We start from the raw sequence: 19,610 nt of genomic DNA on the forward strand, positions 1-19,610 counted from the left end.
TTTTTTTTTGTAAGTTTGTTGGGTTTTTTTGATTATTTGGGTTTTTTTTAAAACACTCAATACAGGTGGACAGTTTAAATCCTCTCCTACATTTGCTCTTATCTACCACTTGTAGGGTTAAGAACAGTTTTACAGCAACAATTGTATTGTGTGTCTGTTCACAGGAGTATTGAATGTTTGGTTGGATTTCTCAAACCCTGATGCAATTGCATTTACTTAACATCTTCAGCTTGGTTGTGAGTCAGCTGCTTCTTAGAATAAAATACTATAGCTGCTGTTTAAAAGCTGATGGTTCATCCCCTTACACACCACAGCAGACATCTCAGCACCAACAGAAATGAGAAGTAATAAAAAGCCACATTTGGGAAAGGATTACATACAAGACACAGTCAAACAAAACAAGCAGCTGGAGATCCTGTATACTAAATTACCCTGTCCTTATTTGAAATCTAATATCTAGGCACTTCAATGCACTTGTGGGCAAGAAACTATGTATCTGAAAAAGATATGGGTTTTTTGAGCTTGAAAACCAGTCTCAAGATCATTCTTAAACTGAACATCTGAAATCAGCAGGCAGCTGTTGGCTCAAAACAACTCAGAAACAGCTCACAAGAAAGAAACAGAGACAACAGTTCTGAGTTTGAGGAACACAAAGTTAGTCTGTTTATGAAGAGTTGTCTGGCACAACCAGCAGTATGTGTAGTAGAGCTTACATTCCTATGGTGAATGGGCAGCTCCATTTTCCTGGGAATATGCTCCCTGCCAAAATGCCAGCACATATGCTGCAGCATCCCTCCCACGCCTTCCAAGTGAAAAGGGAGAATGGCTATGACTACACAAATTAACCTGTTATTCATGTAAGTGGTCTCAATCTTCTAAACCACTCTTTGTTCTTGCTCAAGAAAATGTAATTTGTTTACCTTGCCTTGCAATGCATGTGGTGCCCAGGTCTACCTCACTAGACATTAGTATTATTAAAACATCTTACAAAAAACAGACATCAAATCAAAGCACAACTGATTCAAAGCCTCTGTCTTTCTAGTCAAGCCTGCACTCAAACCTGTTCAAAGCCTCATGACATTTTCTCATGTAACTGTCTTACAGAAGGTTAGCAGGTGTGGGCCATGTTCCATTTCCATTCTACATGCTAGTAGAACAAAAAGACATTTTATATAAAGACCATCAACACTGTGTAGCAGTAAGAAACTTCCAGAAGCTTTTCTATCTATTAAATACATAGTAATTTCTTCTGTGCTTACTTTGTATCTTTCTGAAATTGAAGCAAACTCTGCAGTCCCAGTGCAGTGTGAGAAGGCACTAAACAGAGCTGCAGAGCTACAAGCCTTCCCAAAAAGCTGCAGGTAAGAAAGCCCCTCTCAGTTTAACTTGATGATGGTTGTGTCATTTTTAATGGCAATTCTGGCAATAGGGTCACCTCTACTACTTCAAGTCAAAAGGCATCTTTTTGGTGTCCACACACAGAGATACAAACATTTATAACACTTCTGATTTCTACCATGTGAGTTCAAATCACCAGATGATCTGATTCAGTTCAGTGAAACTCACAGCAATAAATTCGCTTTAATATTAAAGCTGCTTTTGCTGATACCTTTACCAGGGGTTCTTTGAGCACATTAAAGCCCTCATTCAGAACACCTGACTCCCATACACATTCTCCCAAGGAAACAGCAAGTGGGACAATACCTTCATACACTGCACTGACTGGTTTGAGAGCTAAGACAAAAGGCTGGGAAGTTTTAATATCAAGCAGGAAACCTTTCTGGCATTGCACAACAAAGCCTATAAACCTGCAAGTCCTGGGGGCTTAACAGCAGACATGCAAATCATCTACCAACACCAGTGACTCCAGTGCAGTCATGTTCATTATAAAAAAATAATTCATAATCATAAAAAACCCCCACCACAAACAGAAAACAGCAGAGCCCTTTTTAACTCTCCTCTAGATAAATAAAAGGTGAAACATGACAAATAAATGGTTTTCAGCCCTCAATCATTTCAAAAAGGAAGCACTGAGTTTATTCTAACTAAAAGGAAAATATTGCACTGCATCTGCCAAAAAAAAGCTACATTTATAACAAGCAGGCTCAAATGCACAGAGCATTTTGATTGCAACGCTTTGAGTACTTTCCAGCATCTTTTGCTGAAGTGCTAATGAGTAAAGTGCTTGATTTTAAATTACTTTATCAGAGTGCATAAGAATAAATTAAGCCAGAAACACTAGTGCCTAATGCAAATACAGTTTTACTCATTTTAAAGAGATGTATTTAATTTGAAAGCATATGTTTGTGTATCCACCCTACCTCATACATCTGAATGACTCAGCAATTACCTACAAAAACGGGTGACATTATTTTAAACCACAACATAATGAACCACGTCCATTACCAGTGAAATGTTTCCAAATAAAGCATCTTAGAAAAATCATCTGCATGCTACAGGCTTCAAAGACCTCAAGAGAACAGGAAACAAGTTAATTTGTGTTTTCTACTGTGACACGTTATTTTTTTAAAACTGACAAAATCCAAAATTCCAATCAGCTCAGGAATTAGTGAGACTAAATTCTCAGTTAGTCAAAGTCCACATGGTAAAACTCTGTCTTAACTAATTCAGAGAAGCTGGTCAGACATCAGCTGCAGGAAAGGAGAGCAATCCTGGCTGTGCGTCTCTCCTTAGCAGTCTGAAGAGGGGATCATTAACTGACTGATACAGTAATGAAGGAGCTGGAAATGGCTTGGCATACAGGAGGCCCCAAATCAGTCTGATGACAAGCAATTAATCTCATCTAAATGTACCATTTCTCAGCAAGCACTGCTCACTGCTCTTCACCCAATGCCCAACGTGCAGAAATACCCCAGCCCAGCCACACTTTCCTGCAGCCTCTGCCACCACTGACAGTAACTCTCTGGAGCTGGAAAACTGTGAAACAAACCCTCAGGAACACACAGGGAAACAAACACCAACACCACACAAGCTGTCCTGCACTCTGGAAAAGCACGAGTCACACAGGACAAGGGGGGACACCCAGCTCAGGACACGAGTGTCCATCACACTGCTGACTCCAGCTGTGGCCAGCTGCTCAGGCAAGCACAGGGCTACACACACAGGGAGAGGGGAATAAATATATATAGGGAGTTTCTCCAGTGAATGCCCTGAAGAGAGAAACCAAACTCCATTAAGACTAAATCCATGCAAGAGCAAGTCTGACCAGTCCCCCGAGGTGCTCCCACTTTTACTGTTTGGTATCTAGGTTTTACTGTTTTGGCTGTTGATGAGTGGTTCCTATAGGAGACAGCTTGCTCTGGCATGTTGGTTGCATGCAGACATTCTGCAGCCCACTTGCCATTTAACTGTTACACTGCAGTGCAAAGAAAGTGCTGCCCTGTCCAGATAAAGACATTGCATTTGTCTGCCATTTCAGTTTCTATAACCATCTGTTTTCTTACACACACCAGTATCCCTGCTTCTACTGGGCTACTTTTGCATCTCTGAGCATTCAAAACCAACAACTTGCATCAAGTCATAGCTTGCCAAATAAACAGAAATCTTAAATATTGTTGGCAGAATGAGATTATGTCAAAAAGCAAAACACCACAAACTGTGCATTAAAAGGATTCATATATATGTCTTTTTTAATTGTTTGCCTGTGAGAACCAGAAACTTCCAAGCAACCAACATTTACAAAGTAATTTGCTATTGTTGCTAAGGTAAAGATTTAGAACTTTGGATTTATGCATTTTCAACATAAATCCTGAGTGATTGAATGTCACTAAAATACCCTAAGACCACAGAAGTATCAGGATAATAAAACATACTGTAGTAAAGTAATTTCTTAGGAGTAAATTTCACAACCCACAGCTAAAACAGTTTCTTTCTAGAATAATTTTTTGAGGCACATGAGACTTTACCTCCAGCAGCTCAAAAAGATCCATTTGTCATCCAAAAGCCAAGTCATGTTCACACGTCAGACTCAAGGATAGTATCATGTTATATTACAGGTGTGTCTAACCTACATAAGGAAGCTTTTGCAAGGCTAAGATTGCATTAAACAGTTGTCTCAATTATTCTTTCAACAAGCCAATGTTCAGAAGGCAGCCTTGTTTTTAGGCAGAAGTATTTAGGCTCATATGTAATAAAACAAACTTTAAAATCAGCTGCCTCAGTTTTGGGACTTAAGACAAAAAAAGTCAAGGATTAGCAAGTAAAGAATTTGGGGTATTCCCAAATCCAAATCAAACTAAAGCTGTATTACCACGGGATATATCAGAAGAACTGGCCAAACCTGTATAGCTGAAATGATTCATAGTTCTCATAAACAGAAGAAAAATTGTACACGCTGCACCAGCTCAGCAGAACTAAGGGAAGGCTTTATTTTAAATTCTACGTTCTCCAACTTCAGTTTTTACAGAACACTGAGGCTGTCACTCCATGAGGAATAAGAGACCATAAAAAAAAAAAAAAAAAGAAAGAACCTCACAAATACCATGCCCATTACATTTCTTTATAAGGAAAGCCACAAGAGGAAAACAGTGCAACAAAAAGGACATCAGAGAGATCACTGTGCTATATATTTTGGGAATGCACAATTAGACAGAAATATCTGATGCAGTTAAATCATTAAGACTGTTTTGGGCTGGCCTAAATTAGTTATCAATGTGTTTGAAGCACTGAAGAAGTGCTGTAATTTAGAGTTTCTTTTCATGTCGTTTCTCTACTTCATGCACTGCAAATCAGTACAGAACTCAAACATCAGTTATGGAAGTAAAAAAGCTTCAGGGAAAAAAAACAAGCAGTGTTGCTGCTACAACAATGACAATTTCAAGTACATACCTGAAGATTCTAGTCTAAAAGGAATGTTCAACAAGGTACACATGTGAAAACAACCAAGGATGCACAAGTAAGATGCAGAGAAGGATAGGGATATACAAACTGTATATATTAGGACTGCTGTAAACCACTGACATCTACAGATAGGCAAGAAAAATGCAGAATAAGCTGTAAGGGAACTCCGTATGCAGTAATTCTTAACTTATACTTCACAATCTATATTTAATTCACTTATTTTTTTTTCTTTAGATTTTCCCTTTTGTGCTGCTTGTGGTGCACAAGAACCATAAACAATTTATACATATTTACACAGGAATAACAGACATTTATCTCATGTGCTCAGATCACTTTGACTGAGGTATTTACATCCAATTATACTTAAGGTTTCCCATTCTCCATTCTTTCTGTATCACATATTTAGGTTTACCCACTGCTCTCCATGTGATTGAGATCTCCAAGGTTTGGCAGTGCCATACCTTTGGATCTAGTAGTTGGTTTTCTGTCTGACAGCCCATTAGTGAGTGAAGCAGTTGACAATTTTGTAAGTTAATGTAAATCAGTCATAATAGCAATCCCCTTCATGGGCCACCTACATACTGGTCTGATATAATCACAGATCCCAGGAAAGAGAGAATTAGATTGTGCAGCTTCTTACCTGCAGCTCCTTTGAGACTCTCTCTAAGTGGTTAGTTATCTTTTTTATTAGGTCACTATACATCTGTTCCGAATGCTGCTGGCATACACACTTATACACACAACTGCAGAAACAAATATAGGAACAAACAATGAACTTACAACAGTTTGCAATGAAGGGTAACAGACTTCAAAACATTTTGTTCAAGTTTCAATTTAGAGGATTACAGGATTACAGTTGAATTATTGTTGAATTTTTAAATATAGTCCTAAGCTTGGAATGAGCTCCAGCAGGCTCTTAGGCCTCCCCTGGAGGCTCCAGGGTGTTCATCCCATTCCCCCACCCCAGCTTCATTTTAACTTACAATGAGTTCTCAAACAGTGCACTTCAAAACAGCCAGGACAATTCTGCCAACAGCACATTCCTACTTCTGGCTTTTGTCTCTCCTTTGTGAATGAAGTCTCCATTAAAATAAGCAGGTTTAACAATTCTATGAATATTCTAGGGCAAAACCATTACTAAAAGAAGGGGCATGCTGACAAGTGTCATAGAAGCAGCATCAAAACCATGGTAGTGTTAAAAAGAAATGGCAAAAGTTCTACAATTACAAACTCAAACATGCTTCTCCATTCTTTGTTACTTAAATTCTAAGAAAATTCTACAGTTTCATAATAAAGAAAGATGCAGAAAAAGAGCAACAAAACTAATTCTCCATTCTGTGGCTTTGCTGGGTTATATCTGGTCTTCAGTACCACCTTTGATTCTTAAGAACACTTTATTGCTTTCATACTGCAATATAACATCTGCAAAACAAGGCTATTCATTGAAGGCATATTTACAGCAGTTGTAAAACAAATACATTTATGACTTTCAGTGAGATGTTATTGGAGTAGTCATCACTGTCAAGATAACACCAACATTCATCCATATCAAGCGGCTTTTACTCCTCAGTCAGAATTTCAAAATTGAGCTGCCAAATCCAAGAGGCCCAGGGAGACTTCACCTGGTATCTTGGGCAAGTCACATCTCTGTTCTGCTCCCTCTCTACTGCTCTGCACCAAGAACTGGGACAGCAGGCAATTTAGGCCAGAGACTGCTCTTAGGACTGACTTCCAGGAGGCCCAGACCCCAGCCTTGAATTCTGCAGGCTTTAAATGGCCCCAAAAGCCCAGAGCTATGGGACAGCAACACTGTATCTGTAGGGGAACTCTGACTCTCCAATTCTCTACTGAGAAGATGGCACAAAAACAGGCAAACTACAAAGATGGCAAAAGTCTGCTTATTTGGTAAATCATGTCATTTGTTAAAAACCAAAAGACACCCTACACCTCTCATATTATTATATTTTAAAAATACTGTGTATCAGTAGTTTGATATTATTTATATATTATCAGTCAAAGTCATTCTTTTTATTTCATATCAAGTCTACCAATAGCATATCCTATATTGAAACAAGCAACTGCAAAAGATATTTTGGTACAATGCTCTTTGCTAAGAGCAAAAATGTCAGTTTGGTTTGGATCAAAGAGAGAAACACTGATAAGAAAAGTGAACTGATTTTTGTGATCTCTTACAAAATCAGCCATCTGGGTAACTGCAGCAAATGGCCACACATTTGTTTGCTCCACAGCTAACCAGCACACAGCCACTTCCACAACTGACTGCTTTATCTGTAAGCAACTAAACTGATATTTAAAGTACACTTCTCCTTAGTGTTATAAACACTATTGCTGCCTCTATTTCTGCAACATGTTCTGTAGTCAAACACCAGTCTTCCCATGTACACACAGGGTGTGTTTACATTTTATTTGAGCACTTCTACTTAGAGGTTCCTTCTCCATTTTGAGATCCTGTTTTCAGTTCCTGATTGTGAGCTAATTCTGTGAATCATCTTTGCTCTGATATTACCCAAAAGAAGTCACAAGTTTGTCAGTTCTTTAACATAACCAAACACCTTAGGAAAAGGAAATCCCAAAAAGGACATTAAGAGGGTAAGCAGTGGATGAATATCCAAGCTCTCCAAGCTGTCCTGAGGAACAGAAAACTGCACTGCACCTGGGAGGCAGTGGAGACTGCCAGAAGGACAACTTAGCTGCTCATGTTTTCCTCACCTCAAGCCTTCCTTCACACCTCTCTGCCAGTTTATCCAACCCTTTTACAATTGGAAGTGACTATGCACAGGCAGGCTCTGGACTCACAGTTGAAAACAGACAATAATAACACTTTGATATTTTACAGATAAACTGGTCCATGGTAAATATCTGTACACACACCTTGGAAGTTATCTCCCAGCTCTCACTGCTGGGGAGTAAACACCTACAGCTATCATTGATTATTTCAAATATAGCAAATACCCAAATATTTGGGTATCTAATAATATATTTTGAGTTTGCATTATGGAAAACTTGATTCCTTTAGGCAGCACAAAGATAACCAGGAATACACTGTATTTTCATGTCAGTTTCACTGTAAAGAAAAAAAATATATATGCAGCTGTTTGAACCACTTCAAGAAACAATCAATTTTTCAGACTAAAGAACTGGCTTAGAAGCAGAGAGGATCTGCATTCCAAGTCTGCTACAGACTCTCAAAAATAGTACAAGCAAACATCCTTAATAAATTCAATTAAAAAAAACATCAATTATCTTTCCCTTGTCAATCTATCTTGTCTAGATTGTCAATCAAAGGAACAGTCTGAAAATATAAAAAAAAAAACCAAAATCAATCTCCTGGTTGGAAGAGGCTGTGGCAGAGTAATTACAATCCCAGACATACTTTTTAAAGGAAAACTGACACACCAGCTTTACCAGTAACACTAAAGTATGGAAAATCTTTAGCTTTGGTAATAGTAAAATACATGCAAGAGAGATCCATGCATCATTACAGTCCTGCACCAAGTGCCCCAGATGTACAGGGCTTATCCAGGAGAAACTCAAAACCCAGTATTCCTTCAGTAAATAAAACTTTTGAGGTATAGAAAGATGACAAGGATGAAGTCCAGTTATCTGCAAACCATAATGAGGTATAATTAAACCATTAACTTTGCACACCTACTCATTATCAGAGATCACTTTTGAGAGATGCCTTACTACAGACTGTTTGCACAGTGGGGATTTCAAGGTGGGAAAGGATTCTGATTACTTACACTAAAGCTGGCTCTCTTAATTCAAACAGCCATCTCAATTATTTATAGACATGATGATTGATCTCTGAGTCCTGTTAAAAGCAGTTCCAAAAGTCTGGAGAGGAAAGAGGAAGTTTCTTAAAGTTTTCAATGGGAACTAAGGGGCAAAACTGAACACCTGCCTTTCTTTTATCTGCTTTCCTAATCCAAAGTTTTAAACTGCAGAGACAAAGTGGCTAAGAGCAAATGGGCATGAGATAACAGAGCTGAAAGTCTCCAAGAACAGCCATCAGTGCCTGGAGCTGGCAGCATTATTCCACAGGGATCAACACTCTCCTTAGTTCACCATAAATCACTCAATCAATTTCTGGTGAAGCAAACTAAGACAGCAGTGCCACAGTTGTGCAAGGGCCAGGGGTTTTAAGACCATCTTGGGCAGTAAATCCAGCAGCAGCCACCCACTTTCCATTCTGTTCACCAACACCCTCAATACCTGCCACCTACAGAACAAACATCTCCATTTTAGTTCATCTCTTAAGAAACTGCCAGGTCTCTACAGCATTTAGCATTCTGGTTTGGAGCAGCAGCATGATGGGGAAGCAAACCCCCACCATCCCCAGAACTGAGCACTAGTTTAGCCTGAAGGGCACTTCTGGTGTGTGATTAGATCCCTTTCAAACCAAACTGCAGCTCCAAGACAGCTACAGCCCAAGCCTTCTCCAGACAAGAATGGAGATCCAAAGGAGTGTCCCTCAAACTGCCTGGAATTTGGCAAGGGGAGAACACACCAAAACTCCTGAGGCAAAACACACAAATGACAATTTGCATCAAAGGACCTTGGCACCAGGTGCTTCTCTTTCCTTCTGCACATCAGACTCACCAAATCGATTCCTATCAGCTATCCCAAAGAAGCCTTTTGGTACGTTAAGTCAACCTCTTACCTGTGCCAGCTTCTTTGGAGAAAAGGATGTTGAGTCTTTAATACATTTCCTATGACATTACACTAAGCAACTGTGATGGGGTTTATTTTAATTTTAATGTTAGGCATTTTAATTCTTTAGCATTTATTCTTGTTAACATGTGATATCAAAATACGTATCTATTATTGACTCTAACCATTTAAATACTACTGTATTTCCCATAACTTTCCCATTTGTCTCTTCAAAGGTACAAAATATAACATATGTATAGACAGCAAAATCAAATAAACATCTGCTTTTAAAGATAAAATAAGTTATGTAGCATTTAAAGTATTTCCTTACCTGTATATTTGTTCATAGGAGATAGGGATGTAGTCACCAGGACTCTGAGTTAAAAGCTGATCTATGGCACTGTCCAACTTTGGCCAATATGTGCTCTTATAGTCTTCAATTGTTATAACATTCATTACTGCAAGAAAAAGACAAGAATAGATTTAGTAACTTCACCTAAAAGATTAGAAACAAGTGAATGTTCTATGATTTCAGATCACACTAGTGACAAGGCCAAAAAACCTGGGAACAGCTCACTTCCACCAAAATAACCTCATCTAAAACTAAAGCCTTGAATTTGTACCTTTGTATTTACAGAAAATAAAATCAGAACACCTGTCAAATCAGTGCTTCAGTATTTCCCTGGGGCCTAAATAGCATGGAAAAGCAAACTCCTGGGAGTTCTAACATGAAAATATAAGAATAAAAATGTATAAAAAGATTAGTTCAGACTAATAAATTATGTAACTTTGTGGCAGTTAAGAATTAATTATTAACATGGCATCTTCACATTGAGGAGACCAAGCTCTGGCCAAGACTGGTAGGTTTTTGAATATTCCTTCCCAGCAGATGTTTTAATTTCACAAGTCTCAGGTGGGACTAGAACTTTCTTGGTCTAAAAGATAATGCAATTCCCTCTGCCTTCAACTGCAGTTAGGCTTCCAGGCAACTTTTCTGAATCTGCATTACAGTTCCCCTCTAGCAGGGACAATTACACTCCTTTTGCAGATAAAGATCACCACAGGGAAGAATAGGAAGTGTTTAAATTAGCGTTCCCCACTGCTCCCTGACCTTCCTCCTGAGCTTCCCAACTGCACCCTCTTGCACCAGTGACTCAGGGCACTTCACGGCCACAGAAGGGTTTGGATCTCTCTTTTCAGGGAGGATTTCTGAACCAACCACTCGTGGCTCAGTTCCAACAGGTTCACACCTTCCCTTCAGGGCCTTACAGCATTTCCTCACTGCTTTGTCACACCACCACAGCTTCAAAGCACCCACTCATGAAAGCCCTCAGCAACCAACAGCACCTCAATCAAATCTATGATTTAAATTCAAGCAATGATATCTAATCAAATCTATCAAAACAAAAAAGGGTCAACTCTATCCAGCCTTGGAAATCTAGAATTATTTCTTCATTTGAACTCCACATGTGGGTCTGGCCTAAATGGAACAGAGAATAAAGATACTTTCCACCCCACACAGACCATTTTAGATATAACAATGAAAAGAAATATATTGGTTAGCAATGAATTTTAAATATAAATTTAAATGTAGATTCACTGATGGGTTTGAGAAGCAGTATTTTTGAAAGGTATTTTCAAAGGAGTTGAAAGGAGCTGGGTGAGTCACTTTTGGCAGCATTATAAAGAACAATTGTAAGGAAATTGGCAAAATAATTATGAGTATCATAAGGAAAATAAAAGATTGTAATGAGAACATGGAATAGAAAGAGGTGTGAGACATGGAGTGTTGGAACTCTATCTGTAAGAGCAAGTATTACAGATTTCTTTGTGTGTCATGTTAGGGTATTTGAGCCAGAAACTTTGCTTAGAGAAGGATGTTAGTGCAGCATCCCTGGCTCCTGTTCATCCAGCTGCAGCCACTGGTGCCCTCCTGCTTCACAGCTGTTACAGAATCAGCTCTAGTTACCCTGAAAGTGTCTGAGCAGTGACCAGGTCCCCACTACCAAGTGCTGCAGGACACTGCCCCAGGAGCCCAGGCTGCAATCTGAAAGGACATCACTGATTGCTACTGAGAGAGTCAGGGGCACAGGGCTGCCTACACAACCACCAGGATTTCTGTTAACAAGCCAAACGAGTCAGCTCCCCCATGGAAAAGCAGCCATGCAGTCAGCAGCAGCAGAGCACCTCCCTGGCAGTAAATTCAGCCCCTGCTCCTTGCCCTGCAGTGCCTTGTTTGAGTTCTCATCCCTTACAGAGCCCACACTCCAGGCAGATGTTCTCAGCAGCAGCTCCACACAGCACCTTCACTATTCCTGCTTACACTCAGCAGCAGAACCTGAGCTTCTGTTTTTCACTTTGCTACCCTAAAAAAGATGGGACTCCATAGAACCACTCTGTTCCACAGAAAATATTGAGCTGAAGTCAGCATAAACATTAGAGCAAGTCTTGCTTTTAAGATTTCAATGTATAATCACGCCCACATCTGGTTTAACATATTAAATGAGCCTTATTAATTTGAAAGAAAATAGTCAAGTAAGATTTGGGAACACTGTGAAATAATTTTAACAGGCTGTTGAGATGTTAATATTTTTAATTTTTTTTTTACAATATGGAAAAAGAGAGCAGCAGCAGACAGGAAGGTCTGCCCATTAGACATGCTGCACAGGTAAAGGACAAAATGCTTTTACAAAAAGCCCTCTGAGACTTGCACAGAGAAGTCTGCATAGAAAATTTACTGATAAATTCACAGTAACATTCCAGAAAAGCTTCATTCTCATTCAGAAGTCTCTTACAAGTACTAAGTAATTTGATTTCCACGCTTCAGTTCTGTAACTAAGCCAACAACAATATTTTCAAAGCTAAAAGTCCAAGACTACAAACTGAACAATCACTACTTTTATTCTTCTAATCTAGAAAACAAAGTACTTTAAAATTTGAATACTTACTAGAAGTTAGTAATGCCTTTTTCTCCTGGCAACTTTTACACACACATAAGTGAAGGGTGGCCTGAAGACCCTCCAACTACAAACTGTGCAAGAACAAGTTCGAGACCAGCAAGGAAGGAATCACACAGATCCTTAGCAAGGAAAGATAGATTGCCCTTTAATTTTTTATTTTTCTCTCTTTTTAGGATGTCATGCTTAAATGCCTATCCCTACATTAGGTGTTCAAGATTTAAAAAGGATTTGCACAACTGTTTCCAGTCCCAAACTGCAATTCAGTTGGTTTCTGGGAAGTCACACTGATATTTTGTAAGAAAGCATGCTAAAATGCTGGACTTTATCCAGCTCCAGCAAGACTGGGGAGGTGGTGCTGGGAGAGAAATCTGTCCAATAGAATTGAAAGAAGTCAGTATTTTTCAGAGAATTTAATAATTTTCTGGAAAATGCTGAAGACTTCACAAATAAATCATGAGCAGAAACTGCTGCTTTTCCATACAAAGAAAGTTCAAAAGGAAAACTTTAAGTGAAATGCAGCAGTGAAACCATTTCAGTAAAAAAGAATATGCATGAGCTATCATAACCTAGATACATCAGTATTATAGTCATAATGGAAACACAGTCTGCTTCAACCTACCAAATTCTTTGGTGTCAACTTCAATGAAAATAATGGAAAAATCCACTTTAAAAAACCCCCACCATATATCACCCATTCAACTGGTAATAAAACCTTACACACAACACACACTTTTTCAAATCTGTAGCTAAAAACCAAGAGACAGAGCAGGATGGCTGATCCAACCTACTGCCAAGTATGCAGAGAGCAGTCTGACAATTACCTGTCATTTATTCTGACAATAAAAACAAAAGAAAGCAACTAAGCATCTTTCAGAAGCTGTATTTCATCTCACCAAGTGAGACACACAAAACTTTACTGCTCAATTAGCAGTGCACCCTACAATCCTCAGTATTTTGCTAAAGTGTACAAACTCTTCAGGCAGCTGTCCAAGAGTCATTTACAGACCATGGCCCTGTGCTTTCCTGTTTCTCAGCCCCCATGTGCATCTTTTCACAATAGATTTTGCTCTGCCCTCCTGCCTGACACATCCCAGAATACCTTAGCAAGTTTGAGTTTGCCCAGTGGTTGCTTCCAATTCTGTTCTATTTTTATAACCTGTTTCTCAGCTTGCATGAAGGCTGGTTAATAAAAGTAACTTTTTCTTCATCAGACCATTTGCCCATGCAGCAGTGCACAGAAACTGCACTGAACAATGTGATGCAGATAGAGTGGATATTCCAATGTACACAGCCACATCTACCTGTCCCAAATGGCACTGACATCAACAACATTTATAACCACCCTTTCTTGAAAAGGAGAAAAGAAACAAAATGGGAACTCTTCATTGTTCACCTCAACCAGGTTATGCTGCAATTACTATTATGGAAGGGTTCTTCTTAAAGTACTAAAAATTCTTTGCCTTCTTCTCTCCCTTGGGAACTTTGAAAAATACTTTTCACAACACTACTGCTTTATAAATCCACAGCTATGACTGCAGCTGATCAACTGTAAATATTTAGTTTTAAGTTTACTACAACATAGAAGTTTTTGTTAAGTTTAAGTAGAAGAAAAGCTATTAAAGAAAAACTATTAAATGAACTATGAATTATTCTAATTTTAGCTCTCAGTCTTACCAAAATCTCAAGGAAGGAGAATTGGATTTAGCCTCTTTGAAAGACAGGAAGGACACTCTGTCCAGGACAGCCTCTGCACCATGAAGCAAGGCAGGAGTTGTTGCTCATCCAACTGCAGAACTGCCTTATGCAGCAGAGAACAGACAACTTTTCCATCAAGCTTAGGACTGGCAAACTTCTCCACACATGTTCTGTCATTACTGGGACAGAGCAGGCAGGAGGGATCCGGCACACACTGATTCCCTCTTAGGGAACATTTATATCCAAAGAGACCTTTCTCCCTTTTTCTGTGGGTGAAAATTAAAGGTGATTAAGGGATCCTCTGTCAGAGCCAGGATAAGAACAGGCAGGAGCCCAGCTCAGCTCCTTTAGGTTGTCAGTCCATACTGCTTCACTGGACTTTTCTGCTCACTTACATCACAGCTACCCACAACACAAAGGTGGGGAAAAGTTCTAATGAACTTCACTTAGAAAATTCTCTGTTTTGCAGGAAAATAACAACAACAAAAATCAGTAAAATGTTGTGTTGGGACACCAGTGCTAGAGAAGTGAAAACAAGAACTCCAAAACCACACCCTAAGCAAGATCATTCTCTGCTGCTGCTTCTCCCTCTCGGACATAAATTGTGGATTAGCTGGAAAGTCACCTTCCCACTTGCTGGAGATCCAGCTTGAAAACCATTTTCATTCTGAAACAGAAGGAAAAACTAAGATTCTGAATGTCTGGAGTAGGACTTCAAGAGCCTAGTTTAGCAAGGTCGAACGACATCTCATTTCAACTGTCTCCAGGGTTCAGAAGCCACCCCAAGGTACCTGGAGACCTGACGAGCAAGGCAGGCAAAGTGCCAGGAAACTCACAGAGCCTGAGAGTCTTAACTTCAAAGCAAACAGCCTTGGCCACATGCCACAAAAGCCAGGCTTACCCAAGAAGCAGAAATCCAGAAGCCTGAACTTTGTGCTTTTGATCACCTCTGGACATGGACAGGTGAGAGAGCACTGGGGAAAGCGGGGAGGCCACACAAAGTGCATTTCCCATCAAAATTTTATCATGGCAATCACACAGATACACTTCCAGGAATGCTTTTAACTACCCAAATCCAAGTTTTCCAATGGTCCATGAGAAAAAAAAGGTCAATTTTGCCCAGAGAGGTGACTTCTGGGAAGAAAGTAGAACTGAAATGTACAGCAAAACACATTCCATTCCCTCGATCTTAACTCAGACAAAAATAGGAAAAAATGCCATTTTTGTTAGAAGCTACACACAAAAGCCATTCTGGAACCCCCAAGGCCAGGATGGATGGAGCTCCGAACAACCTGCTCTAGTGGAGGGTGTCCCTGCTCAAGCAAGGGGCTAGGAACAATATGGTCTTTAAGGTCCCTTCCAACCCAAACCATTCTCTGATGTTACAATTCTATTTTTGGGGCTATCTTGGATAAATTAACCCCCTGTCGTTCTGATCAGACCTTTGAAGATACTCAACCCTTCTGGGACAGCACGACCCTTCCAGCTGCCACCAGCAATCCCAAACAGGCTGGGATCCAATTTGGGAATCCCAAACCCAATTCACCTCTAGGTTTTTCAGGCTGAGAGACAAAGTCTATAGGAAAGTACGGTCTGAGCTAAAAGGCTTCAGAACCAGCAGGAGCCGAGAGCCCGGCTCTGCCAGAGCCGCATCCACCGTGACAGCAAACAGGAGAAGTCGGGGCGCTGGGCGAGGAATGCTATTTTTGCCTTCCGAGCCGCCTGAACCCGCTTGACTTCGCCTGGAGAAGCCTCCGGAGGCGAGACCCCGGCAGCAAAGCGCGGGGCAGGGAGGGGGCGGCGGGTCCGGCAGCGCGGCCCCCGCCCCAGCCCCGGGTCACTCACGGAACTTGGAGGTGGAGGCGCTGATGTTGATGGCGGCGATGGCCCCGGTCGGCCCCGCCCGGCCCGCGGCAGCGCCCGGCTCGCAGCCGCGCAGCCCCGCGCCGTTCTGCTCGGGCCCCGCGGGGCGCGCCGGCAGCGGCCGCTCGCCGAGCAGGAGCTGCCCGTAGCCGCCCGCGCCCCAGTTGTTGTGGTTCTGGTCGTCCATCATGGCCTCGCCGCCGCCGCCTTCCTCCTCCATGCTCTCCTCCTCCATGGCGGGCGCCGCGGAGCGGGGCGGGATCAGCGCCCGCCGCCCGTCCCCATCGCCGCCGCCGCCGCCTCAGGCCCGGCGGGGCTCGGCGGGCTCGGCCCGGGCCCCAGCCCAGCTCCGGCCGCGCCGCGCGACACTTGGCGCCGGGCGGAACGCGGCAGCCGCGCCGGGCGGCACCGCCGCGCGGGGCATGCTGGGGGATGTAGTCCCGCGGGGCGGGGCGCGGGGCCCGGCCGCGCCCGCGGTTCGCGGTTGCCGGTTCCCCGGGGCCAGGGAAGCGTGCTCGGGAGCGGGGAGGCTCCGGCAGGCCCGGGCTGACAGCACCCCCTGGCGGGAGCGCGGCCGGGGACGGCCCGCTGTGGGCAGCGCGCTCGGGATGGCGCTGTCGCTCCTCTGCCCCGGCCGTGCGGCCTTGGACACAACCTTCCCTGAGGGCCCGTCCGGGTGTGGGGAAGCTGTAGCTGGAAACAAATCTGCCAGAGCAGGGCTGTGAAGGTGCTGAAGCTCTAATCTGAGGTCTGTTCAAGGTATGGTTTTACATCTGAGGGAAACGCTCTTATTTCAAAAATGTACAATAAGGACATACTGTTTTCATCACTTGCCTTTATCAAAGCAGCTTGAGATAGTCCCACACTGCTGTGAAATCAGTGGCATCTTCTGCTTTTATAAAACAGAACAATTTCACAGCCCAGCCTGTTCCAGGAGCTGTGAAGTGCCTGCACAGTGCTGCTCCTTCCATTCTGTTAACAGGGGGAATAACCTGCTCAAATAATGCGTAAAACCATTTGTCTTGCAATAAACAATGTAACAATTAAAAATTATTTTTTGATATGCTCTTCGCCAAGTACTGTAGTTACAGGACTATAGTTTGTAGTTACAGGACAAGAACTAATGGATACAAATTGAAAGAAGGGAAATTTAGGTCAGATATTAGGAGGAAATTCTTTACTGTGAGTATGGTGAGACACTGGAACAGGTTGCCTATGGAAGTCATGGATTCCCCATCCCTGGCACTGTTCAAGGACATTTTGGATGAGCCTTGACAAGCTTGGTCTAGTGGAAGATGTCCCTGTCCATGGCATCAGGGTTATGGCTAGATGGTCCTTAAGGTCCCTCCCAACCCCTTCACATTCCATTATTCTGTGATAATACTGCCTAGTGGCCTTCAAGTAAACTTTAAGTTTTATTTTAATTTTCACCTGGGCATCGTGATGGAAGAATGGAAATGAGCAGTGGGTTTTTACTGAAAATAGATTTCCACTGTGTGGCTTTTGATCTTGCTTGGCAAACAAAACAAAAACTTTAAAAATGTAGATAAAATCAAAGGTGCCTTGCCTTCTTTCCAAAATGTCTCATAAAAAGTGAAAAGCATGTAGTCTTTTTTCTGAGTAGAAACATTACATTCTATTTTAGCATGAAACAAAACTGTCCTGTTTTATAAAAGCAGAAGATGCCACTGATTTCACAGCAGTGTGGAACCATCTCAAGTTGCTTTGATAAAGGCAAGTGATGAAAAGAGTTTGTCCTTATTGCACGGGGGGGCTTTGTACATTTTTGAACTAAGAGTGTTTTCCTCAGATGTAAAATCACACCTTGAACATCAATGCTCTGCTCAAACCAGCAGACATTTCCCTCCATTTCCCATCTTGGTAAACCCCAAGCAATCATAATTTGGTCTTGGAGTCCAAAAGCTGATTTGGCACATCATGCATAGACCTCAGATTAGAGCTTCAGCAAATTCACAGTCCTGCTCTGGCTGCTGATTTTTTTCCATCTACACCTTTCCCACACCTGGAAAGAAAACAGACAGGACATTTTTGTTCACTCTGCTGCAATTTGTGTTTAGTGACTTGGATGTGCAAGGAAATGCAGGTATCAGTAGAGCCATTTATAATGGATGTTAAACTTGGAAAGCTAAAGCTGCAAACCATTTTCAGCTTAGGTAAGTGTTGTGGTTCTCAGATAACCACATAGAAAAATAAATGGTGTTTGCATATCTTCAGTACTTCAAGGAAGGCATGTTTGTGTTCTCAAGCCTCAGAGCAACTCCACTGTAGCCTCCCACTCATCTGCTCTTGCTGATCTCAGGAGTGGGTCTCTGATTGTTTGCCAGTGTTTAAAAACATCGTGAGCTGAGGAGGAATCAGAACTTACTCTTATCAGCAGAGTTTTATCTTTGTTTTACTAATTTCAATAGTGCTTATGCTAACATCTAAGAGCAGTGGACAAACACAGCATTTTTCAGTTCTAGAATTACTGCTTTTCATTTTCAGTCCTAAAACGTCTTCTTTTCTTTTTCATACTTTCTCTCACTGCCCACACTTATTTCTGTTGCCATCTCTGTAATTTACTGAACAGCCAGGGGTTTGGTTTGGTTTGGTTTGGTTTGGTTTGGTTTGGTTTGGTGGCTGGGGGTTTTTGCCACAAAAGTATGTTGCCTTTAAAGGTATATTGCCCTTCTAATTCCTTTTCACAACGTTCCATTCACTGTGACTGCACTCACTGCACTTCCTTGTGGCAGGAATCCAAGAAGGCTTAGGAAATACTTCACCAAGCATTTCTCCTCCATCGCCTTGTGCAACGAGGCAGCTCATCTTACCAATCAAAGAAGAAGCCCTTTCTTGCCTCCCATAAGGCAAAGAACAAACTGCAACAGTCATCCATGGCTCACACTATTCAAAATACCTCTGCACACTGACAAAGGTGCTATCAAAGGGTTCATCACCACTGCAGCACGTGTTTTTGCACGGAGACTTCTCTGCACCATTTCCCTTTTTCCTCGTCAGCATGTGGAAATCCAATTCAGGATTTAAATACTTCCTTGGCAAAGTTGCATTTTGAAATATCATAACTATAATTATTTTCGCTGTTAGCTGAGAATACCACATAGGAATTCAATTCTGACAAGACCTGAGGATCCTCACGTCTCTGTAACATCCCCGGAGATTTGAGGCTTGTCTCTGTTATAACTAGCTCGTGGGTAGAGTGCAGCAATTTTGATGACAAAGTAACATGCAGATGTCACACTTTCATTTCAGTCTCCAGGATCTGCATGTAATTACCCAGACAAGTATCACAAGCGTTTGTTGCATCTTCATCATTTTTTTTTTCTTTTTTTGGGGAGCTCACAACTTTTGATAACCAGGTCAAAGCCACAAACTTTGCTACAAATTAAGATTTCCTAACAGTACCTGTCCATGGAAAGTGTGAGGCATTAAAGAAATATTTTCTACACAGGACTTCACAGAAATGAGACTACAAGGAAGCTTTTCCTTCCAGGTTCTCAGAAGCAGACTGGGACATTTGCTGAATGTTTCCTCTAGTGT

General features: G+C 41.5%; 1 protein-coding gene across 1 annotated transcript in view; it reads right to left on the reverse strand.

Annotated features, from left to right (window-relative positions):
• Nucleotides 1-16,372, reverse strand: part of CACUL1 (CDK2 associated cullin domain 1) — a 41,204-nt gene extending 24,832 nt beyond the window's left edge. The window contains exons 1-3 of the mRNA XM_021529262.2: nt 16,035-16,372; nt 9,866-9,992; nt 5,501-5,603 (exon numbers count right to left, since the gene is read on the reverse strand). Coding sequence (XP_021384937.2) covers nt 5,501-5,603; nt 9,866-9,992; nt 16,035-16,287 — 483 coding nt within the window. The 5' untranslated portion in view covers nt 16,288-16,372. The remainder of the gene's footprint in view (nt 1-5,500; nt 5,604-9,865; nt 9,993-16,034) is intronic.
• Between the last annotated feature and the right edge of the window lie 3,238 nt (nt 16,373-19,610).

This window comes from Lonchura striata, chromosome 7 (genome assembly GCF_046129695.1).
Source record: "Lonchura striata isolate bLonStr1 chromosome 7, bLonStr1.mat, whole genome shotgun sequence".
Lineage (NCBI taxonomy): Eukaryota > Metazoa > Chordata > Aves > Passeriformes > Estrildidae > Lonchura > Lonchura striata.